We start from the raw sequence: 25,039 nt of genomic DNA, 5'->3' as shown, positions 1-25,039 counted from the left end.
TGGCTTTAACCTATTCACCACTCAATTTAGGGTACATCAGTGTCTTGCTAATAACACCAAGAATATCAGTTAATGTTTCATGAATGTTTCCTAAGTGGCAGCCAATATTTTACACACTTTATATGTATTAACTCATTTTATTCTTATAATAACCCCTACATTCATATATACATATTCCCATTTACAATTGAGAAAGCTGAGGTTTAGAGAGATTAAGTAGTTTGTCCCAAAGTGACAAGGGGAGTAAATCATAGAAGTGAGATTTGAACCCATACAACCTGGCTGCAGGCTCCTAACTCATCTAACTACGGTGCCACGCCGAAACTACAAAATGAACTGAGGTGAGTCTTTCCAATTACATTAGTCCATTTTCTTAATTCCCCAAAATAAATTTAAAACATTTGAGTGATTATATTAGATTGATTTGGGTCATACACAAGCCCCACTAATATTTATTCAAATAATATAGGGTGAAAATGGGGTGAAGTACCGGATTTGGGCCCCTGTGGGATGTTCTCATGGCTACACAATAGTCCGCAAACCTCAGCGGGTGTCTTTCAGACTCCTCCATTGTCCTGCTGTATTTATTGCATTCAATATCCAGTCGCTCTTCCCTCACTGAAAATGTCATTTTTTACATTTAGCCATCAAATACAGTTCTTAGAGGAAATGGTTTCTCCTCCCTCACCACCTGGCCCCTGTCAGCGGGAGGAGGGCCGTGGGTCAAAAAGAACCAAACGGAATGTAAGACTATTGGAATTCACACAATGAGACTAAGCCCTGGTAATATTTCACTCCCTTTCCTGAGGTGCTAAGTGATAAGGATCAGAATGGACTTTGTTGGATTTAATGGGAAAAGCGAGCCTTTTGTTCGTTACTTACCTTGCTTCCCCTCTATGAAAAAACCCAACTTTGGAGCATTCTTTTTGCCGTGGTTGGTTATGGGAGCATCCTGAGACTTTAATATGTCTAATAAAACTCAACAAAGAATGGAGGTGCCATGGGAGGGGAGGTGCATGATGGTGCACAGAGTTGTGTTTGGTTCTGAAAACGGCGCTGGCTGCTCGCCATAAATGAGGAATCCGGAGTGAGACATTGGAGGGCACAGCTGGGAATATGTGCAAAGCTCGTTTTCATTTTCATCTGAATACCACAGAGGCGGCCCTCGACTTGTTTAAAATTAAAAGGTACATCAAAAATGCAAAACATGGTATAAAATTTTAACCAGACTCTTTAATTGCTTTTTAATCCTCTACTGGCTCTTCAATTCTCTATATTTTTAGAGATTTTCCTGGGCTGTGCGGTTGTTCCTCCACCCACCCTTGGCTTCCCTTTCTAAAGTTGCACGCACCTTTGTGGTTATTTATCCACCACCTGTACCTGTTCTTTATAGTAAGATACTGTTTCCTTTACCCCTGCCTTCTCTTTGCTCTCTTTCTGCTCAGTTCTACACTTTCCTTCCTTCCCCTTGCTCTCTAGACACCTTCCTTTCCTTCTTTGTTGCCCTCTTACCTGCCTAGCCTACCAGTAAATTGTAAATGAATTCCAATCTGGGAAGCTTGGCCCTCTGTAAATAGAAATGATGTTTTACTGTGAAACTGGAAATTCCTGCTGTGCACTGGCCACTCCCTATGGCTCAGCTGTAACTGTTAGTTTATACCCAAGGGTTGCCCAATGCAGAACCAGGGACTAGAAGGGTTGAGCAGTGAGCATGGCAGTACTGAGTTCTGGCCCCATTGATTTAAAAAAAAGTACTGATAATAATAAAAATAATAACATGGACAATAGCTGCTAGCGTGTCTTGAGAGCTCAGTGGGTACCAGGCCCTAAGCTAACACTTTACAAGTATTTTCTCATTTAATCCTCAGCACAACTATAGGAAGAAGGTTCTGTCATTATCCCCACTGTACTAACAAGGAAACCAAGGCAGTGAGTGATGCAGGTCACACAGTAGTGACAGGCTCTTCACAGCGGGGTTTCACTCACCCCTCAACAACCACAGGGTGATCCTGAGTCCTGGGATTCCAGCCAGGGCTAGCATATCCTGAAGAGCACTGGCTAGCCCCACTCGGCTGGCTGGCACCAAAGAGGTGAACACAGGGTGGGCCAGGGACACAGCAGGACAATCACAGACACACTGGAAGGGGTTCTGTTGGGAAGCAGAGAACGAAGTCGAAGGTGTATGGCTACTTGCCATCCAAGTCAGTGAACATTTTAAGTGATGGGGCATCTGAACCAAGTTAGGGCAACAAAATGGATGGTCCACGGTGGTGATCAGAAGAGGAAGAGCAGGAGAGGGAAGTTCAGGAAAGGAGGCGGGGCATCACAGATGGCCAGTGATGGCCAGCATGGCCCAACCACCACCTAGAGTTTGGAGAGAGGGGATTCAGTCGATGGAAGAGGCACTGATCCAGGCAGGACCAGAGCTCAGGGGCCCAATTGGGTACTGAGGCTCAGAAACAAGGGCAGGTCCATTTACCAGCCCTGGAACACTGCATCTAGATCAGATGAGCAGAAAGGGTGGTACGAGGCTGTGGGAAAGGTGCTGAAGAGTCTTGGATAACACCTAAGGAGGGTGCGCTTCATCCCATACACCTGTGATCTCACCTTGGGAGCTGCTGTATGTATACACCCGTGGTGCCACATGCCAGGGTTCATTGTGTCTTCTTTCTAATAATCTCTCAAGAACCCACAGTGTGTAAATGATCTCTTATGCATAAAAGTGAGTGGATTCAAGGTTAACCCTTTAGGGGGTTACTTTCACACTCTGACTTGCTTTCTTGAAGAGAAGAATAAGAGATACAGGCGCAGCTGGCGTGTTTGCTTAACCCTGGGGATGCTGTGTGAATGTGCCACACATGCTGAGGCCAGTTTATACATCACAATGGAGAAAAGGCAGAAAATTGCCCTCAGAGGAGGGGAGTCGGTATGTGGGTGTGCAGGGTGTGGCAGGAGACTACTGTGTTTTCTTGTAAGCCCTTCTGTAATGTTTCAATTGTATTATTTTGTTATGTATGTGTGTGCGTATTATAAACTTGAAAAGAAAAAACATGTACTAAATTTGACTCTCAGGCTATCGGTCCCACACTAAATTAAAAAGTAGGGGGTGAAAATCCAAAAATGGGCAGAAGACCTAAACAGACATTTCTCCAAAGAAGATATACAGATTGCCAACAAACACATGAAAGGGTCATTAGAGAAATGCAAATCAGAAGTACAATGAGGTATCACCTCATACAAGTCAAAATGGCCATCATCAAAAAATCTAGAAACGGGGCTTCCCTGCTGGCGCGGTGGTTGAGAGTCCGCCTGCCGATGCAGGGGACACGGGTTCGTGCCCCGGTCCGGGAAGATCCCACATGCCGCGGAGCGGCTGGGCCCGTGAGCCATGGCCGCTGAGCCTGCGCGTCCGGAGCCTGTGCTCCACAACGGGAGAGGCCACAACAGTGAGAGGCCCGCATACCGCAAAAAAAAAAAAAAAAAGGAGTCATGTACCACAACATTCATTGCAGCTCTATTTACAATAGCCAGGACATGGAAGCAACATAAGTGTCCATCAACAGATGAATGGATAAAGAAGATGTGGCACATACATACAATGGAATATTACTCAGCCATAAAAAGAAATGAAATTGGGTTATTTGCAGTGAGGTGAATGGACCTAGAGTCTGTCATACAGAGTGAAGTAAGTCAGAAAGAGAAAAACAAATACCGTATGGTAACACATATATATGGAATCTAAAAAAAAAAAAAAAAGGTTCTGAAGAACCTAGGGGCAGGACAGAAATAAAGTCACAGACATAAAGAATGGACCTGAGGACACGGGGAGGGAGAAGTGTAAGCTGGGAGAAGTGAGAGAGTGGCATGGACATATATACACTACCAAATGTAAAATAGATAGCTAGTGGGAAGCAGCCGCATAGCACAGGGAGATCAGCTGGGTGCTTTGTGACCACCTAGAGGGGTGGGATAGGGAGGGTGGGAGGGAGGGAGACGCAAGAGGGAAGAGATATGGGAACATATGTATATGTATAACTGATTCACTTTGTTATACAGCAGAAACTAACCCACCATTGTAAAGCAATTATACTCCAATAAACATGTTTAAAAAAAAAGTAGGGGGCAAGCATAGAGACAATATTCTAACATATTGTTGCAGGTAGAAAATCAAGGCAAACTAAATGGCAGATACAAGAATTTCAAAAAGAAAAAGAATAGTAGCCAGGGACCATTTAATATGGGCATAAAGAGGTTCACATACCTCTTGGAAATCATTATAACAAGTGAGTGTTAGATTTTATGGGGCCAGTGGCGATACTGAAACCTCCAGTAAAGTTCCAGGTAGCCCCATCACACTCAGTTTAAGGAAGCAGGGGGCCAGGTAATATATTTTAGCAAGATTGCTATGAAAAAGAGGCAAAATCATAAGGGAAAGAAGCATCATTCTTAGGTGCCTTTCCTTCATAGCACCTCAATTATAATAGCATAGAGAACAAATGTATGGATACCAAGGGATTAAGGGAGGAAGGGGGGTGGGAGGAGTTGGGAGATTGGGGTTGACACATATACACTATTGATACTATGTATAAAGTAGAGATCTAATGAGAACCCACTGTACAGCACAGGAAACTCTACTTAATGCACGTTGGTGACTTAAATGGCAAGGAAATCCAAAAGGGAGGGGATATATGTATATGTATGGCTGATTCACTTTGCTGTACAGTAGAAACTAACACAACATTGTAAAGCAACTATACTCCAATAAAAATTAATTTAAAAAATAAAACCAAAAAAATTATAAGAAACTTTTCAGATTTTTCTAATTAAACGTACCTAACCGTTATGCCCTGTGAGGGCAGGGACCACATCTGCTTTGTTCCCCACCGCTGCCCCAGGAGGGAATAACTCACACAGAGTCTCTCTTTCCTCAAACCTCTTGAGATGTTTAGTCTGCTCTAGGCAAGAGGGCTGCAGGCCTGGCCCCAGGAGCAGACCCTGAGCTTCCCTGAAACGGGAGGAGGGAGATGTATTCTTGCTCGGAGGAAAACAGCCGATCTCTCGGGCCCCTGAGATGCTTTTCACCAAGTCCCACATAAAACTGAAGCACTTAATCCACTGCTATCATTCCTCCGCTCCATCTGGCTTCTAGAATAATTGAAACTAGAAATGTCTGCTATGACTGCTGCTGGGGAGGAAGGTCTCAGTGCTGCCTCAGACTTTAAATGCTGGGTTTCTTGTGAAATTTGATTTCTGTTCTCTCCAGTTTTCTAGACAGAGGAAAAAAAAAAAAAAAAAAAAGGCCCTAAACAAACGCAGCAGGAGGAATTTCAGAACCCTCAGTTCAATTCACAGCCTGCATGGGTGCCTGTAGCTCCTGGTGTTGGGAAAGGGGTTAGGGCTCAGTATTAAAGGCTCCTAGGGGCTCCCAGCATCTGCCAGAGAGCTCAGATCCACCAGAGGCATGAAGGTGGCCCAGCCCCACAAGAAAGGGGGCCAGGGTGCCTCCAACTGGGACCCCACTATTCATAGAGGTTGGACTCAGGCCACCCATACGCCAAGGTCACTGTCTAGACCCACCTTGAGAGGCTGGGCCTTCCCTCCCCTCCGTTCTCTCTCCCCTACCCTTTCCCTCCCCCTCGCTTCTTCTCCGTCCTCCCACCCTCCCCGCTTCACTCTCCCAGCCTTCTCTCCCCCGCCTCTCCTTCCTCCCCCATCCCTACACTGCCCCCTCCCTCCCGTCTCTCTTCTCTTTCCTCCCTCCCTCCTCCCTTCTCCTTCCTGACCCTCTTTCCCCCCTCCTCCCTCTTCCTGTCCTTCTCTCCCTCCAACTTCAACGAAATAGATCAAATAGCTCTTTCTACTCTAAGGAAATCAAAGGTTAGTCCCCACCAGAGGCTCTTTCTAGTTACCTGAAGGCCAAAAGGTTCAGCACACAATAAATAGCCACCCATTTCACCCTCTGGGTTAGAGAAAAGGGGCTATTCATGCCCAGAGGACACTAATTTTTGAAGAATCAGAGGGTTTTCTTTTTCTTTTTTGCGGTACGTGGGCCTCTCACTGCTGTGGCCTCTCCTGTTGCGGAGCACAGGCTCCGGACGCGCAGGCTCAGCGGCCATGGCTCACGGGCCCAGCCGCTCCGTGACATGTGGGATCTTCCCAGACTGGGGCACGAACCAGTGTCCCCTGCATCGGCAGGCGGACTCTCAACCACTGCGCCACCAGGGAAGCCCCAAATCAGAGGTATTTTAAACAAGCCACCTCTCCACCGTGGCTTTCCTTTCACAGACTAACACATCTGCAGGCCTGGTAGCTTCTAACCTGCCTCCCCTCCCCCCATCTAGGGACCAGAGCAAGAGCACTGCAGAAGTGTTTACAGGGGCCGGAGTGGAAGGAAAGACTCTAAAGCTCTAGAAATTGTGACGTTCTCAGGAAAGGCTCTGGTGGAGCCCCAGCCAGGTGGCTGAAGCCCTGAGCTGCACCCCCATGCCGCCCACCACAGGCAGAGGCCCACTCTCCAGAGCAGAGGAAGTTCAAGCTCCAGGCCCTCACATGCTCCGGCCCTTCCAAGGCCCTGGGAAGAGCCCCAGCATTGTGTTCCCATGGTCCTATGTTTTCGTAAGATTTCCAAAAGGGATATTTTTTAACCACTGTTGGGTTTGATCACTGTTTCTTTGTACTACAGTTTCCCCTCCGTCATACTTCTCGCCTGGTCAGATGGCTCTGGAGTGGCCCTGGGCAGCTGTGGGGTCTGACCAAGGGGAAGCTGAATTGGGAGCACATTTAGTTTGTATTTAGTGGGATGAGGCTGTGTGGTCTGCAGTCACTTCTGTGCAAGGGCAAGTCACTGCTGGCCAGCCTCCTGCAGCAACGGCTTACAGGAAGCGTGTCACAAGGCTGGATGGAAGATGAACATGTCCTATGGCGCCTGGCTTCACAAGTCTGGGGGTAGTGGAGGAAAAACAAGGCTTCAAATGCACTGAGCCAGAAGCTAGTCTGTGGAAAGTTCTTCCAGTCATGAGATACGTACAAATCAAAGTGGAGGATTCTGTTCTCATTGATGCCCTGTCAAAAGAGAAATTCGGGAATACATACATTCAGTGATGCAACATATACACTGATAAGCGTACTGGGTATTGTTGATGAGAATTGCATGAAGTGAAATTTATCAGAAATCTTGTCTTTTCAGGGTATAAGCCTTTAGAAGTACTGCACACAGCAAGCGTGTCTGTGTGTGTAAGGAACCATGTTTTAATGCCTCCCAAGTATTAATAATTGTGATGACTCTTGCTAGAGGAGAGACTACCTTGTCCTCCTATTCTCTCTCTCTCTCTTTTTTTTTTTTTTTTTTTTTTGCGGTACACGGGCCTCTCACTGTTGTGGCCTCTTCCGTTGCGGAGCACAGGCTCTGGATGCGCAGGCTCAGCGGCCATGACTCACGGGCCCAGCTGCTCTGCAGCATGTGGGATCTTCCCGGACCGGAGCACGAACCCGTGTCCCCTGCATCGGCAGGCGGACTCTCAACCACTGCGCCACCAGGGAAGCCCCCTCCTATTCTCTCTTATACAAAATCATTATATCATATAAAGAGAGTAACAAAGTATGCAGGCAAAACTTAGGAGGAAGAAGTTATTTTAGAGGTACGTCAGGCAGTAAATTAATTAGAATATTATGTATTTTATAGATGTTGAGATGTCTGTTGCATTTGCCAGATTTTAAAATTATGAAATGTGTTATCATTTATTTTCTCTTTCTCTTTAAAGAGTCACTTTCATCCCTAATTTTGTATTTGTATTTTTGTATTAGTTTGCTTAAAGAGAGCCCCCAAATTGTATAAGTCTCAGGCCCCACAAACCTGGATCCTCCCTACTGCCAGCCTCCATGAGCATCTGGACAAAGGATCTGTTTTGTCTCTGTCCTGGGGAGCCTGCTCCAGCCTGGGCCAACACATTCCCAGAGCAGTTTTGTCAGTGAGTCCTGCAGGAAGAACAGGTGGCCTTCCTTCTAGGATCCCTGTTTTGGGGGCCATGGAGGTCTTTTCCTGAGCGCTCCTGTCCCAGGTTCTCAGGCTTCTGCTCTTGCTGGGAAAGACAGCAGCAGGGAACAGCTGTTGGTGCCTGATCTCACCAGCTGTGCAGAGGCCCAGCTGTACAAGTTCTCCTCTTGCCATAAATCTATTTGAAGTTCTTTTGATTCAGGGAGAGGTAGGAGGGTTTTCTGTCAAACCTTTCCTCTGATTCATATTGTCTTTGGTTCAGGTGATCTGACCCAAGAGACTGTCTCATCTCATCTGCAGCAAGGCCCTTACCAGTTCTCTGTTCTCTTTAACAGGGTTGGTGTGGACCTGGATGAAGATCAAAAGGAGCCCTCTTCACACCAGGCAAGTCAAAGAAGCAGATGCGTAGAGTACAGCGATATGAGATCTTCTGTTCCGTAGCCAGTAGGCTCATTCTAAAGGGGGCTGGCCCCACAGATAAAATAAATCAGATGGGGCTTCCCTGGTGGCGCAGTGGTTGAGAGTCCGCCTGCCGATGCAGGGGACACGGGTTCGTGCCCTGGTCCGGGAAGATCCCACATGCCGCGGAGTGGCTGGGCCCGTGAGCCATGGCCGCTGAGCCTGCGTGTCTGGAGCCTGTGCTCCACGACAGGAGAGGCCACAACAGTGAGAGGCCCGCGTACTGCAAAAAAAATAATAATAATAAATCAGATGACTATAAAATACGCAGGAATTCAGGGTGTAGATAACCTTTTTGTAACCTCTAGAGTGCTTAGAACTAGCATACACTCGTGCCTTCTTTGTGGCTGCAGGAAGCCTGGAAACTGCAGTGTACGAGCAAGAGCACAGCTCTTGGAATCAGGCAGCCTGGAGTACAAATGCCTGCCCAGCAACTTGCTAGCACCGTCATCTCAGTGAAATTTACTTGATGCATGTTCGATGCATGTTGGGCACACATCAGATGGGCCTGCTTCTCCTGCATGACTTCTCATTTATCAGGTCCAGGTCTACAGAAATACAGAAACATTGAAAATCTGCAAAAGCACAGCCTGAAAATCCTTAGGGAAAATTATTCAGAACAACGTGCTATCGCCTTGAATAAGGGAAGTGTAGTCTCCGCAAACTCTGGACTTGAATCTAACATCAGAGTGAAACCTGTCATTGACAATTTTGCTTTAGTCATTTTTAACTCAGTACTTAAAGCAAACAATTGTGTAGAAATGTTGCACCTCTTGCTGAAATTGCAGGTAGACAGACATGATAGAATAACATCTTAAATAAGCGGTGCTGCTTAATGAATTGTGTCCTGACCATATCTGGATCTGAAGAGGATCCATCTCTCTTTTATTTCGTGGGTTTTTTTCCTACAGTCCCATCAATGAGGCACAGCTGGTTAGTGCCACCAGGCAAGATGCTGCTGCTTTCCTGGTTCATGTAAAGAGGGGGAAGGATCCTATGCTCTACAAAGGGCTGGAAAATGAAGTTGGCAATGATCCTGGCTCATATGTACTTTGAATTTTTTTGTCACATGTGTTCCAAACCCATGCTGGTGCTGTTTTCACAGACTTTATTGCCCAGGAAAGACACTTAACTGCAGGACTGAGCCCAGCAGGGTGTCAGCGTACTGGGATTAGGGCCAGAGTGGTGCCCTTCAAAAGGGGATCAAAGCCTGTCCATCTCCTTACACTGGTGGGCTGTAATGAGTCCTTAGGAAGGGCTGGTACAGATTTTCACAAGCATTTTATCTCATATAGATCAACTAATCCATTCTCCTACTTTCACGTAGAGCTTTTATCTAAATTTGTCCTTCTCATATCTTTTTCTTTAAAAGAAAAGTGATAGAATAAGAAAATTCAGGGGCTTCCCTGGTGGCGCAGTGGTTGAGAGTCCGCCTGCCGATGCAGGGGATACGGGTTCGTGCCCCGGACCGGGAAGATCCCACATGCCGCGGAGCGGCTGGGCCCGTGAGCCATGGCCGCTGAGCCTGCGCGTCCGGAGCCTGTGCTCCGCAACGGGAGAGGCCACAACAATGAGAAGCCCGCGTACCACAAAAAGAAAAAAAAAAAAAAAGAAAATTCATCAAAGAAAATTCTTCATCTTCCTCTAACTGCCTAATATTTTACAATTACATATAATTATTGGTAAGGTTACCTGCTAGCTTAACTTTTTTCTTTTGTAATTTAAATGTATTTTATTTTAGCTCATTCATACCATTGTCAATTTAGTAATTACTCTTACCTGAAGATACTTACACCAGTAGAAAGTATTTTTTTTGTTGTTATTAGAGAAATGAGATAGTACAACATAGTACAGTGAAAACTACGTGGTATTTGGATCTTGGGCAAGTTTTTTACATCTTTGAATTGCAATTTTCCTAACTGTAAAACGTGAATGATAATCTACTTCTCCAGGTTGTTAGAATTATATTTATGAAAACTACCTAACTTAATTAATTTCATTAAAACCATCTTATCTCATGAAGGATTTGATGAAGCAGCTTACACCACCACATATGATAAAATAATAGTAAAATATTTTTTAAGAACTTTAAAACTCAGTTAAAAAAATTAATGAAAGCAGGAACAAAACCAGAGGAGTAAAAAGAATCATGAGTAAGCAGATCATAAGGTCCTATGTACTTGCTAAAATTGAACCACAAGTAAGCTTTCTGGTAACCAAAGGGGGGGAAAAAGGAAATGATAACCGGTAATATACTAAATTACTATAATTAGAGGGGAAAATTATACTCTGTCCTCAAGCTGTACAGAGGTTCACAGGCCACAATTTCTCACTTGGGGCTTCCTGTAGAGGACACATAAAGAGTTATCTAACTAACCTTGGTATAATTTACATGGTTCCTACTGATCTTCTGCTGCTATTGTTTTTAAAAAGTGTCCTGGAAGTGTTCTTATTCATGATGGTTGACTACCGAGGTAACTACGTTTCAGAAAAAGGTTTTTTCCACCCTTGGAATAATTCTTATGTTCAATGTCAAGTACAGGAAATGGTGGGCTCAGGCCAGAAGTAACAAACCACAGCGTCCATGCAGCTGCCACTTGACCTGGACAGAGGGGGTTTTTTGGTACTTTCCAAACTATGTGTCAAGAACCTGTCGGCCCTCATTTTGCCTGACAACTCTTCGCTTATTATCACCATCTGTTGCTCTGACTACAGACCAGAAACCTAATTCTTAGGAGGATTGCATTTTTCCACTCAGCTTGCACTTATTAAATTGGTCTTGCATTAACAAATAGGATAATCTTTGCACTGGTCAACTTCTGAAAAAAAGACTTTACTCTTACTTGCCCAAAGCTAAAACTTTCAGATAATTGTGGCAATTACTGATCATATACTCTCAAAATCAATAATAAGCATATGTAATATGTACTTTTTTTTTTTTTTTTTTTTTTTTTTTTGCGGTACGCGGGCCTCTCACTGTTGTGGCCTCTCCCGTTGCAGAGCACAGGCTCCGGACGCGCAGGCTCAGCGGCCATGGCTCACGGGCCCAGCCGCTCCGCGGCATGTGGGATCTTCCTGGACCGGGGCACAAACCCGTGTACCCTGCATCGGCAGGGCGCCACCAGGGAAGCCTGACATGTACATATTTTTGAAGGAATTTCCTTTTTCTCTGTTTCTGGAGAGTAAAATAACCTTTGGGAAATATGAACTTGTGGCTGTGACTAACCAGCAATGTCCCAATTTTCCTTTTTGCCTCGTAATACCTTGAAAGTGTGAATGGTGTTACACTCTTACTCATACCAGACCCAGAAGCTTTAAAAAGAATGTTCCACAAGGAAGTATTAAACTTTAAATATATAGTCTATGCAAATGTGCCGCTTTGAGAAATGGAAAATATCGCAGTTGTGATTTTATGTCTCTTAAATGTAAAAAAAAAACCAAAAAAAACCCTCAGACAAAATTCCACCACCCCACCCTCGCCCTAACAAGAAGTTGTCCTTGTAATTGATTCTGTGTCCTTGGCAGCCCAGCATTACAAAGAAGCTGAGACTTGCTGGAGCACCACGCCCACCTTAATCTTTCAGTAGAAAATTCCCGCTACCCGAGAAGGGCTGCCACGATTGCTTCTCTTTTTCCCTTTTTGCCCTTTTTCATGATCATCCTAGTATTTGTGGAGTACTGACTCTTGTTGTTAACACTGTTCTAAGCACTTTATCTGTGTTAACTCATTTATCTTCCAAGATAAACCTATGAGTGGGTACTGTTATTATGCTTATATTTTAAATAAGGAAACTGTATACAGAGAAGTTAAATAACGTACCAAAGGACACGTAGTGAAATTCGAACCCAGACAATCTGGTTCTAGAACTTCCACTCTTAATTGGTGTGCGTGCGTCTATTCGTTCATTCATTTATTCATTCATACAACCCACCCATGTCAGACACGAATCTAAGTGTGAGGAGGATGCAGCAGTTACCAATTCAAAGTCTTCACCCTCACAGAGCTTACGCTCTAATGGGGGACCCTGGGAACAAAAAGGTAAACAGCTACATACTATATGTTTAGAGAATGGGAACAGCAGAGCAGGTACAAGGATGGAGAACAATGGAGGAGAGGCTATGGCGGGCCAGGGCAGGCCTCTCTGAAGAAGTGGCATTTGATCAGAGTCCTGAACGATGTGCAGAAGTGAGATGTGTATGTGGGCTCTGGGGGGAAACAGTCCAGCCAGAGGGAACTGCAAGAATGAAGGCCCTGGCCTCACAGCGGGTTATGGTGCGCTCCACACACAGCAAGAAGGCCAGTGTGGCTGGAGCCCAGTGAGCAGGGTGGGAGCCAGTGCAGGTGGATTAGGAGAGACCAAGAGGGGCCAGATCACTGGCTACAGTGGTGATTTTGATTTCATTCTATGTGTGATGGCAGCAAAAACTTGCAGGTGTGGAACTTAAAAGTAATGGAATCAACTTTTTTAAAAATTCATTTTTCTTCCATCTCCGACTCTGCCAACTGTTACAGTGAGGCTAATTTTCATCTTTTCTAACATAATTTTATTTTGAACACTATGCTGGCTTCTCTATGTGCTCTCTTAATGCTAACTTCCACTTTTGTTTTTGCTTCGAGAAGTCCCTTCATTGAATTCTGGTTTTGGTTGTCATTTATGCTTGTGTGTAACCTGGGTGGATAAGTTCTGGTCACCACAGCTCAAGAAAGTCAAAGCAGAGCTGAGAAAGGTCCAGAGAAGGGCAGATTCAATGAGCAGAGGGAGATTAAAAGAATTACGATTTCTCCAGCAGAAAGACTAGCACTAAGAAGGGATACAACAAAGTGTCTGTAAAAATATGGAGGGTATGAGTCAGATGAACAAAGACTTGTTTGCCAAATCCCAGAAAACCATAACTTAAAACACCCTTAAAACTGAAAGAGCTCATTTGGAGAAGAATAAAAGTATGTGTTCTTCTGCACAATTGATACTTAAATGCTGGAAATATAAGTAGGTTCAAGAGGGAAAGAGATTAGCAGATGGTAGGGTCATCTAGTCATTAAATAAAATTTAATTTTGCCTTGTGAATATTTTCTAGATATTGCTAACAAACCTATAGAAAATGGAATAAAGATTCCCACGTATATGTTCCTCAGATCGAACATTTATCAATATTTTTCCATACTATGTCCCCATGCTGTTGGAGCTGGCCTCACAGAATGTAAATTCCATGCTATACCAACAAATATTTCAGAAATAGAACAGTAAGCTCTAAAATTGACCTGACCCAGATGAAGGTTTTTTTTATGTTATTGTAACTAATAGTACTTTGAGAAAAATAAAATGACCATTTCAGAGCAAGTATCTTGGGTTTTCCCTTGGCCAACACTGAATTTATTTTGGTTTTACTTACGGCTTATACACCCCAAAGTATACACCCTCCCCACTACATTTTTACTGCTTAAGACTAAATTCCATATATATATATATATATATATATATATATATATATATATATGGAATAGAATATAGAATCTATATTTACAGATTCTATAATTACATGCTCTAGAAAACAGAAATAATAATGAGGAAGAGGAAGTGGAGGAAGGTGGTAGCCTCAATTTAGCAATTAGGTGCCATATGTAAAGTCACATTTAATCTTTACCTTGACCAATTGAGATACATATTATAAACCCCATTTTATAAATGATGAAATTGAAGTTCAAAGAATTAAAGTAACTTTCCCAAGATGACAACAACAACAAAATTCCAGCCGCTTCCATAACACCCAATCTCCAATTTGTAGTTCTTCAACTCAGTGAGACTGTTGCTCTCAGCTTGAATTGTTGTCTGCTTGGACTCTAGCTCCTTGTACTACAGTTGGGAAAGGGCCTCCAGGCAGAAAGAAAAGAGAATATAGGGCTTACCTCATTTGTCCTTTGCTGCCTGTTACCCAATATCTGAATTCTATCATGTATTTATGATACCAGTTATTCTTATCAGCCATTATGTATTTTGCAAGTAGTTTTGTAGGGGGAAACATTGTTTTGTTTTGTTTTCAGACAAAAATATAATACTGTATACTCAAATCACAAGTCTAAATGTAGAACCCTTATCTTTGCTATGGTGTTTGTGGTTTGGGGCACTGTCCCTGGGGAACAGCATGAACTAGGATCTTCTTGTTCCAAGGTGCATTTTCTACTCCAGTGCCTTTTACATCCAGAACTTATAATTCCAATATGTAATTGTATCAGCCTTCTAATGCTGCTGAACAAATTATCCCAAAATTTAGTGGCTTAAAATAACAAACATTTATTATCTCACAGTTTCTAAGTGTCAGGAATTTGAAAGCAAATTAGCTGAGTGTTTCTGGCTCAGGGTCTCTCATGACGTTGCAATCAGGATGTCAGCCAGAGCTAGAGTCATCTGAAGGCTTGACTGGGTCTGAAAGGTTCACTTCCATGTTGTCAGGAGGCATCAGTGCCTTGCTGACTATTGGCAGGGAGACTCGGATCCTTACCACATGGATCTCTCAGTAGAGTGGCTTGGGTCCTCACAATATGGTAACTAACTTCCCTCAAGTGGTTCAACACAGACAGAAAGGAGGAAACCACAATGTTTTTTTGTGACTAGCCTTGTATATCACCATCCCTTCTGCCCCATTCCATTGATTAAAAATGAGTCATTATGTATCGTCCACACTCAATAGGAAGGGAAATTCGTCTACATCTTTTAAAGGGACAAGTACCAAAGAATTTGTGAATATACATTTTTAAATCACCAAACTATTATATTTACCTGAACCAAGCAATTTATTTTTCCCTGGATTAACTTGAGTCTCTTGTATGGACAAAGTTATTTGAAGCAGACCTTTTTTTTTTTTTTTTTTTTTGGTAGCTAAACCATGAGTTTAGCCCATCTGGTAGTTTTTCTGTGATGTCTACGTTTCCTCTTGGCATTTTTACCCATCCTTATCTAGTTGTTTCCTTCATTCTTTCTCCCTAAGCATGTATTTTGTGACTATACCTTCTTGGGAACGTTTATGAATTTATCATAGTGTGAGGAAGGTGAAAATATTTGTATAAAATACTCTCTATGTGGAGGCTAAGAGTTAATTTTACCTTTTAAAACATCAATTTGAAAAAAATGTCTTATTGACTCTCAATTGTATCATGTCCCCCTTCTTCAGAATCCAGAAATCGTTCTCTTTAGGGACAGAGAATCCGGTCTTCTCCTTGGTAATCAGAAAATCAAGGCAATAAACTTGAAATCATTACATGAATACATTCCACACTGGGAGATGGCAGGGCAAAAGTACTGCTGTCAAATCCCATCACACTGACTACTTGAAAAAGTGCTCTGGAACCCATAAGGAACTCTACAGATTTGTTATGATAATTATCTGTCTTTGTCATCATTCTGTACAACCTCCACTGACATTAATATTGAATATGAAATCTTATAAATAGAAAGGAAAATCTTCTCTCTCTTAATCCACTGAATCCCCGTGAAGTGAGAAGCAATCCCATATGACTAGCCCAGAGCAGAGTTCCTGCGGTTCACTTAGCAAAGGCCCCTCCTTTCAATATTGATAGAGGAATGTATTTACATTTGCTTAGTTCTTTTTCATTAAGGTTAATACAGCAAACAATCCCCTCTTGCTTCAATGTCTGTTTTTTAAAGATTCCTGGCCAGAGCCTTTGTTTTCTCTCTGGGATCCAAATAAGCATAAGACAAAGAGTACCTTCCTAATTTTCCTGTTGCTCCCTCTCTAGGGTGGTGCTAGAGGGGTCACTTAAAAGACAACTACTGGGCTTCCCTGGTGGTGCAGTGATTGAGCATCCGCCTGCCAGTGCAGGGGACACGGGTTCGTGCCCCGGTCCGGGAAGATCCCACATGCCACGGAGCGGCTGGGCCCATCAGCCATGGACAACTACTCAGTCCTTATTATGCTCAGCCACTTCCCAACCTCTGATCTATTTCCTTGTTTAAGGAGAAAAAGGAAAGATATCAAATGCCCCAGTCATTTTTACATTTTCCCAGAAATGGAGGATAATAAAGGAAACAAATTACACATATATCAAACACTCTGCTTCTTAGAAGTAGCAAGGGCAAATAAAAGCTAACATTCAATGCCCTTGGATCTCCAGTTCCCATTTCCAGCTGTGAAACATGAGGCTCAGATCTGGAAAGTGTATCATTATTATTAAACGGTAGACAGTAGAGAGTCGGAACTCAAATCTTGGTCTTCAGTTTCTGGATCCTCTGCCTGTTCCAACATGGATGCCACTGCCCCTCTGGCATCAAAGAACTCAAAAAAGAAGACATATTGCTAGCAGTAAAGAGACTATCACCAAGTTCCAGATTCTTCTTCTGATGACTGCTTATATCCATTGTCCTTGGGTGTGATCTGATCTCTGATTCAGAATAATCCAGGTGAATTGATGCTACCTGCTGTCCTCTGCCCATCTGGGCCCTCCCAGAGGCTTGCCCTCTGCGCTTCCTCATCGGATACCTTCCCTGTTCCAGGGTGACTGCAAAGGCTGGCCTTCCCTTGGCATGTTTATCTTCAGCCCCCAGTGAACAAGCAGAGCACACAGTGGACTAACTCATTTATTTCTACTCATTTATTGATGGCCTTTCATAACCGAGTTATTAAGTCATCAATAACTTCAGAGAAATAAATGAATGGATCCAGAACTGGGCCAACAGATATTTAAGACATACACTGAACATTTTATCTCAAATCAGCAGAAAAGTCAATGCTGGGTCATCCATGGTATTTCCCTTACCTGGAAAAACATTTTCTTTCTTTTTTTTTTTTTTTTTTTTTTTGCGGTATGTGGGCCTCTCACTGCTGTGGCCTCTCCCGTTGCGGAGCACAGGCTCCAGACACGCAGGCTCAGCGGCCATGGCTGACGGGCCCAGCCGCTCGGCGGCATATGGGATCTTCCCGGACCGGGGCACGAACCCACGTCCCCTGCATCGTCAGGCGGACTCTTAACCACTGCACCACCAGGGAAGCCCTATGTTTCATTCAGTTTGGAACCCAGTTTATTTCTCTACAAAGCAGTAAAATGAATAACATCTCCAGTATCCCAAGTAAATTAAAGTTTGAAAAATAGATTACAAGTGTTAACATTTTTTCCAAAATGCTACATAGTATGTGTTGCTCTCATCAGCTGGCAAAAAAATAACCTTGGAAGATTTCCCAGAAATAGAGTATAAGCTCTTTCAGGAGTGCCTGTAAGTTCTGATATATTCCCCTCAGGAAATAAAATAAAAAGGAGAGGAAAAAGGGAGTGAAAGGCAGGGAGGTTTTCCAAGACCTTGAGAAATCCCTGAAACCAGTATTTAGGAGTCTAGAGAAATTTCTAACACTGAAGTTGTTTCTACAGGGACACTTTCCAACATATCAGCGTCCACCCAGCTGAGGGGAGCCATGCATTTTCATTAGGTTTGAGGGGATATATAGCTGCTGCATCTCAACCTTCAGTATCCTGACCTCATCTCCTCTTCAGATACCCATTTGCCCTAGTTTTCTCTTCACTTACACCCACCTAGATGACAGGAATCATGGCTGCTGCTGAGAGGCCACAAGTGTGCTTGGAAACCTCTCTGTGCGCCAGTTGCCTCAGTTTCCTCATCTGTAAAATAGGAATAATAATATATGAAAAGCACTTAGAACAGTGTCCGGCACATGGCGTCTATTCAAGACGTGCCAGCTGTTATTGTTGTCATTAATGAAAAAACAGTATTTTCCATATGATTAGGACCTCAGAGACCAGCCAATCCAATTTCCTCAATTCATTTTACAGATGAGGAAACTGCAGCCCAAATAGCCTATCATACAGTGTGTGTGCTTTCCAAAGTTCAAAGGCTGAGTGAGATACCAGCAGAAAGAACATCATCTTTGGAGTCCTTTAGTCCTACGTTCAAATTCCAGCTCTATAGCTTGCTAGCTATGTGACTTTGGACTCATCTCTTCCCTTCTCTGGGCCTCTCTAGGTCCTCACCTGTAAAATAGGTATAATGCAACCTACCTTGAGGGTTTGTTGTGAAAATTGAAAAACAATGACTGAAAAGTTAGTGACTGGATAATGTGACCAGCACATTGCCTGGGAATGAATGAGCATTCCATAGCTGGAGAATATTATTACAAATGTCATTCAGCTGGGCTGCTGTGGAGTGGGTGCTAGAATCCTGGGCCCCTGACTGCCAGCCAAGCTCAACACTACATAGACCACCTTAACTTAGAAACAAACAACCAAACAAAAAAACAGGAATTTGCTTACCCTCCTTTCTATCAATTTTCTTCAATGACTATCTTGTCATCAATAGATATTGTCAGCTATCAAAATTACCTGTGCCTCTGGATGGATAAAATTTGTAACTCCTCATTGTTCTTAAGGAAAGAAAAAAGAAAAGAAGAGAAAAGAAAAGAGAGAGAGAACTCCCCAGGGCTAGCCCAGAGCTTTACTACCTAGTTTAGTTTAGGGATAACAGTTTTACTCTGCCAGCTGAGCCCCAACGTGCTGACCTGTTTGAGAGACAGTGACTCAGAAACAACTTGCAAATGTTGCAAGATGATGAAGAAAACACTAAGTATAGCAGTGACTTTGCAAATCTGACACCTTTCTTGGGGTAGAAATAGCTAGGGAAAGGTTCAGGGAAGGATGGAAATTGAACTGGACACCTTGGTTTCCCTTTTGTGGAAATGCGATGGGTACATTCTAGCTCTAGATAACAGGGCATGGCACTCTGGGTCTATCAAAAAACAGATCTATGAAACTCTGACATCCATGAAAAGGTCATAGATGTCCCACTGTGGGACTTGGGAATGGGGCATGTGGTCCATGACCAGGTAAGTTGGAGAAAGGCTTCCCTCTCAAAGATTTACAATGCTTATTTACAAATGAAAGATTCCAAAAATGTCTGAATATAACAAACCTGGTTAACACTCTCTAACCCATCCTTTCCTGAACGATCGGCACAGAATTTCCATCAACATCACGTAGAATAGTGGCGTACTAAGGAACGCCTTCAGGAAACTGTTCAGGGTTGGAAATCAGAGATCTTAAAACAACCAATGGGAAAGGCTGCCAGTTTGGGTTTTCATTTTATTGTTGAGTGTCTGCTTCAACCATTTTAGACAAAGGATAAATGGCTGCCTAGAAAGGGAGGGACCACACTTAGCATTCTTGTATTCCCCTTTTGTTTGTGAGGCATGGAACTGCAGCATCTGCTTTTACATGTGTTTCAGAGAGCAGAATACAGCCTTTTGTGTTCCGTTATTTATCATTACCCATCAGTGGAACTGTCTGGAAAGGGGCAAAAAAGTAAATAAACAAAATAAAGTAAATCACCTTGAGTTCAACTAAGGGCTAGCTTTGGAGCAGCCAGTGGTTTCTCACTGTCTTCCATGCCTCATGATTTCTTGAGAATGTTCGCATTATTACTGGACTGTGAACTCCTGATACCATTTGGGCATGGAAACCGAGGGCCCAAACAAAGCAATGAAGTCCATGCTATGATATAAATGCTTTTAATGATGAAGATAATTACAACTGATTGAAGTCTGGGATTCTCTTAATATGCAAAATGAGATACACAGAAGAGGTAAAAATGTCACTGAATCTCCTTCATACCACATTGCAATGTCCATTATCATCTCTCTAAAGTCCACAAAAATTTTCCACCTTTTTCTCACATTTTCATCCTCTACTGTTACATAAACACCTATCAGATGCTTCTCTTTTGTCCTTTTCTGCCTCCCTCCCACTGTGGTCCTTTGAGGAAAAAAAAAAACAGAGAGTGAGCATGGAGTCGGGGGAGACAAACACATTCACTCAGTTATTAAATTATTACAGGGTTCTTAACCAGAATATCTATTTCAAAACTTAAGAATCAAAGGGGGAAGATATCAAAAATTAACCATAGGCTTTGGTTGTATCTACCAAAAATAAAATGAATGAAAACTAGTTTAACAATTATTAGACTGTTATCCCTTTAGTCTTGACCTTTTGGTAAATCGTAAATAAATACCATCCAAATCTGACAGAAGTAACTGCAAAATTCCCACAACAGCAATCTGACAGAAATCTCATGTTCACTGGTGTCAACAAAGTGGCATTTCTTAGCTGTTTAATAAAATAGGAATTATGAAAAAAAGTAAACATTGAATTATGCCACAAGAACCTCACCCATATGGCAAGATCCATGAGCTAATCTGCTTGGCAGCAGGTTCAGCATTTAGATGAAAATACCTGTATCTGAAAAGATTTTTTTTAAGTGGTTAAGTTTAATTTGGCTTGACACATATTTTTATAGTTAAAATATATTAATATTATATACATACTATATATTAATGTTGATATTATATATCAATATTTATAGTGATCATTTATCCAATGCCTTTTTCTATTGTCTCTCGCTAGGAAGCAAACAACGCTGGCAAAAGCACGACAAAAACAGAGACTGCCTGGCTCTTCAGAATGTGGTACAGCTTTGACCACAAGTATCCTTTGATAGTGATAATCTCCCAGGTCCTGCTACATGACAGACACTGACTTCGAGCACTTAATCATTGAGGTATGTGCTCCTGCTCTTCAAGAAACACAGAAAGGTAAAGCGAATTCACGAGCAAATTTAGCCAAAAGAATGATTTCAAAACATAAAAAGCTGTGTAGTCCATACTTAAGTGTTACAAAGAGCTAAAGTGAAATCTCTCAGAGGCAAATGAATTTGGTGTGTTCGTGGCAATCTACTATTTCCTAATGCCCTATGATAAAATCAGAGTCCTGAAAAATTGATCTATTTTACTAATTTTACTGTTCGTCCCTTTGTAAAAATCTTATTTCTGGTGGAGTCGGCCAGGGTGACAAAGCTCCTTCACCCTTCTGCCAGGAACACATTTGTCTGTTTTTGATTCATGCTGTAAAAAATGAAGGGGGAGGGGGTAGAGAGGATGAACGGTCCAAGGAGAAGAATAAGTCCGGTCATCACATTGTGAAATAGTACTACTTTGTTTTCCAGGAAACACTTGAGTAAGCTTTTTCTAGTGACGGGCAATTTCAAAATTCTAGCAATCAGTGTAAACATAGTGGCTCAGATACACCTTGCCATGCGACTCACAGAGCTGAGAAGTCAGGCCTGAAGGGGTTTGCATTGTGAGTTGCAGTAAGCGGTCCACCTCTTATCCCAGGCAAAAGCGCCACAGAAGAAAGGAAAGAACTGTGCTGAAAATTGAATGTGTTGGGTCTTTGTAGTTAGTTTTCCACAGTCACAAATCCCTCTCCTTTCAGGGAGAAAATGTCAGTCACTGGGTGATTTTAAAGCAGCTCAGCAATGATTAAAGCCACAACAGATCAGAGGGAAAGGAAGAAGAATTAAGAACAAGGGAACGAAATTCAAAGAATAAGATGAAGAAGAGGTAAAAATGGAAAGGGGAGAAGAAGCAAGAGAAATACAGGAAATTCATAGCAGGAAGGAAAGGAAAGCAAACTCGAGGAATGACTGTAGAAAAAAACATAAGTAAGAGTGAAGTGAAGAGAAGCCAACTGAACATTGCAGACATAAGCAAAAGTAAAACAAGGTTAAAATTAGAAAGCAATTCTGAAATAGTAGAACATTCCAAGAATTATGAAATGAGATGTGGAAGGTAGAGGCTTTTTGAGGCTACAGTTTTGCTTTTCCATACTTCTGTTATCTATGGGCAAATACCTTGCCTCACTCACTCTTGAGCTTTCATGGACAGTGTAGGTTGCCACCACCCTAAAAGTGGTCCATCTTGGCCATTAACCTCTTGGAGGTTCTGGTACCTCATTAACCAGTCACTGGTCTCTCTGAGGGAAGCCAGTTCTTAGCAGCTTACGCTGGTTTGTGTTCCAGTTTGTTTCTCTTCTGGAAACACAATTTTCTCCTGCCATTGCTTGAAGTATCTGATAACCAAATTTGTAGGAAGTTATAAAAAGGTGGCTAACGAGTACATATAAAGGCTGCTTGGTTATGACAAGATGTACAGTAAGAAAGTGTCTTTTGGGGTTCCAGGACCCGATTTCCAACTTGTGGAAGGGGGGCTTCCCCACCCATCCAAGCAATGCGCCAGGTCAGTGTCCTACAACTCAACTCAATTCTGACACTGTGTCCCTGGAGACAGTGTCAGATCTCACAGGTAAGGGCTTGGTCCCACAAGACTGCCCCTACAACCACCACTTCAGAAGCCAGTCACAAGCCCAGGTTGTTAACCTATGCTTCTGATCTATCGGCTACATGTTGGAGGTTCCTGTGACCTTCTCCTTGGGTTTGATTAATTTGCTAGAAGACCTCATTACTTACTAGATCATTGGTTTATTATAAAAGGGTATAACTGAAAGTTCCAACCCTCTAATCACTCTCCTGGCATCCAGCACCCAACCTTAGCTGGGGTCCAAATGTCATCCATTAAGATAACAGAAAGATGCCTTTTTGCTTTCATCACTTAGGAAATTCAAGGGTTTTAAGAGCTCTCTGCCAAAACTGGGGATGAAGACCAAATTTCTATTTCTTATTATAAATCACAATATCACAAAATGGCAAATCAGAAATTAGATAAAAGATGTTTTTGTTCAAATTCTGACAGTGTTGTTAGGAATGCTTTGTAATGAAGAAAAGGATCAAAATGGAAAAGATAACTTAGAGACAAGAAAATGTAAGTAGGAACCCACCCAAATTTTTAGCTTAGAGCAGTGACACTAAATTCAGATGATGTCATAGTTTTTGTCTCACATTTCACCGGGGGGTTATTTCCATATGATTATGGACAAACTAGCAAAAAATGAAAGCAGACTTACACTCTCAGTAATATCTCTTCTCATGGTAATTTGTCCTCCTGTGCTTTCATCCTAGAAATTGCGGGGCTACCATCACTGCATAAATATATTTTCACTTAGACAACAGAGTTTTTATATCCTAGTTATGCTCTGAATTCATACACAGAGTGTAGCAAACCAACCAGTTTCCACTCTGTAAACTCTTGATTTATCCATATTTTTAGAGACAAATTATCCCGTTGGCACTTATCGTCATCCTGTTGGCCACCTAGAACTCAGGCAATGTGCCCCATGGACCTCATGGGTAGACTATGCCAGCTGCTGTCAATGTAGGGATGATCCCCCCAACTCCGGGGTCAGATTGCCTGGCTGAGGCCAAAAAGAAATTGTGAGGCTGAAAGAAATGGATTATGCAGTTTGGAGCTGTTCAAGTTTCATTTTAGTAAAATTGCATCATGCAAATGAGACATCATAAAGAATTACCGACAAAAGAAAAAGAAGAATAAATGAGCCTTCATATGCACCTTTGTAAGTCAGGATTCTCCAGAGAAACAGACACAGAACCAGTCAGGAGTACACACACACTCACACACACACACACACACACACACGCATACATACATATACATATAATACACATACACATAGGTTTACTTCAAGGGATTGGCTTATGTGTTTGTGAAGGTGGCAAGTTCAGAATGTGTAGGGCAGGTTCTCAGTCTAGAAACTCTCCAGTAGGAGCTGAGCTGCTGCAATCTTAAGACAAAACGTCTTCTTCCTCAGGGAAGCCTCAGTTTTGCTCTTAAGTCCACTCAACTGATCAGATGAGGCCCACCCACCTTATCGAGGATCATCTCCTTAAAGTCAACTGACTGTAGATGCTAACTACACCTAAAAAATACCTTCACAGGAGCACCTAGATTAGGGTCTGATTGAATAAAGAGGTAGCCTAGCCAAGTAAATATGTAAAACTAAGTGTCACAGTACTCAATTCACATTGAACTTATGCCCAATATTCAGACCCAAGGATACAAAGATGATCTTAACTCACCATCAGTATCAATAAAACAAGTCACTATTGCTCATATAGCTTTTTTTTCTTTTTTTCATAGCATAATTAATACATATGCATTCCCATAAAAATTTTCCAAAAGCTACAGAAAAATAAAAATAATAAAAATTAACATTCCATAAGGATGAACCATGGCCAAGTACCGTGCTGAGTGCTTTACCTTATAATTTCATGTCACCTCCACAGCTCTGTAAGAGGGTGGCTCCAAGGGTAGAGTACCACACAAATGGACTGCTGATTGTCTTGGCCTCTGACAAAACAGCCTGTGCGGGCTTCCCTGGTGGCACAGTGGCTAAGAATTCGCCTGCCAATGCAGGGGACACGGGTTCAAGCCCTGGTCTGGGAAGATCCCACATGCCACAGAGCAACTAAGCCCTTGGGCCACAACTACTGAGCCTGCGCTCTAGAGCCCACGCTCAGCAGCAAGAGAAGCCACTGCAATGAGAAGCCCATGCACCGCAAGAAATAAAAATAAATAAGCTGGAAGCCTATGGTGCCAAAATTGACAATTAGTTAAGATTTCATTATGATTCCCTGTGGGCAGCAATTCTGAGTCTTGCGGTGCAAAGCAGAAATTGAGAAGGGGGCAATGAGAAAGGGAACCATGTTACTGAGCACCAGTGCTTTGCCATCGAGAACATTCTTTCATTTAATCCTAATAACCACCCTTTCGGTTTCATTCTCACAAAGACTCTTTTTGAGATGGAAGAAACAAAGTCTCCAAGAA

General features: G+C 42.7%; 1 protein-coding gene across 2 annotated transcripts in view; it reads left to right on the top strand.

Moving 5' to 3' along the window:
* Positions 1–25,039, top strand: part of SLC9A9 (solute carrier family 9 member A9) — a gene marked incomplete at both ends in the record, with an annotated part of 530,059 nt that overhangs the window by 413,146 nt on the left and 91,874 nt on the right. For both annotated transcript variants that reach the window (XM_079704728.1, XM_079704727.1), the window contains 2 exons: positions 8,329–8,377; positions 20,868–20,947. In XM_079704728.1, coding sequence (XP_079560854.1) covers positions 8,329–8,377; positions 20,868–20,947 — 129 coding nt within the window. The remainder of the gene's footprint in view (positions 1–8,328; positions 8,378–20,867; positions 20,948–25,039) is intronic.

Source organism: Hyperoodon ampullatus (genome assembly GCF_949752795.1).
Source record: "Hyperoodon ampullatus genome assembly, chromosome: 5".
Lineage (NCBI taxonomy): Eukaryota > Metazoa > Chordata > Mammalia > Artiodactyla > Ziphiidae > Hyperoodon > Hyperoodon ampullatus.
This window is presented reverse-complemented; position numbering and strand designations above follow the sequence as displayed.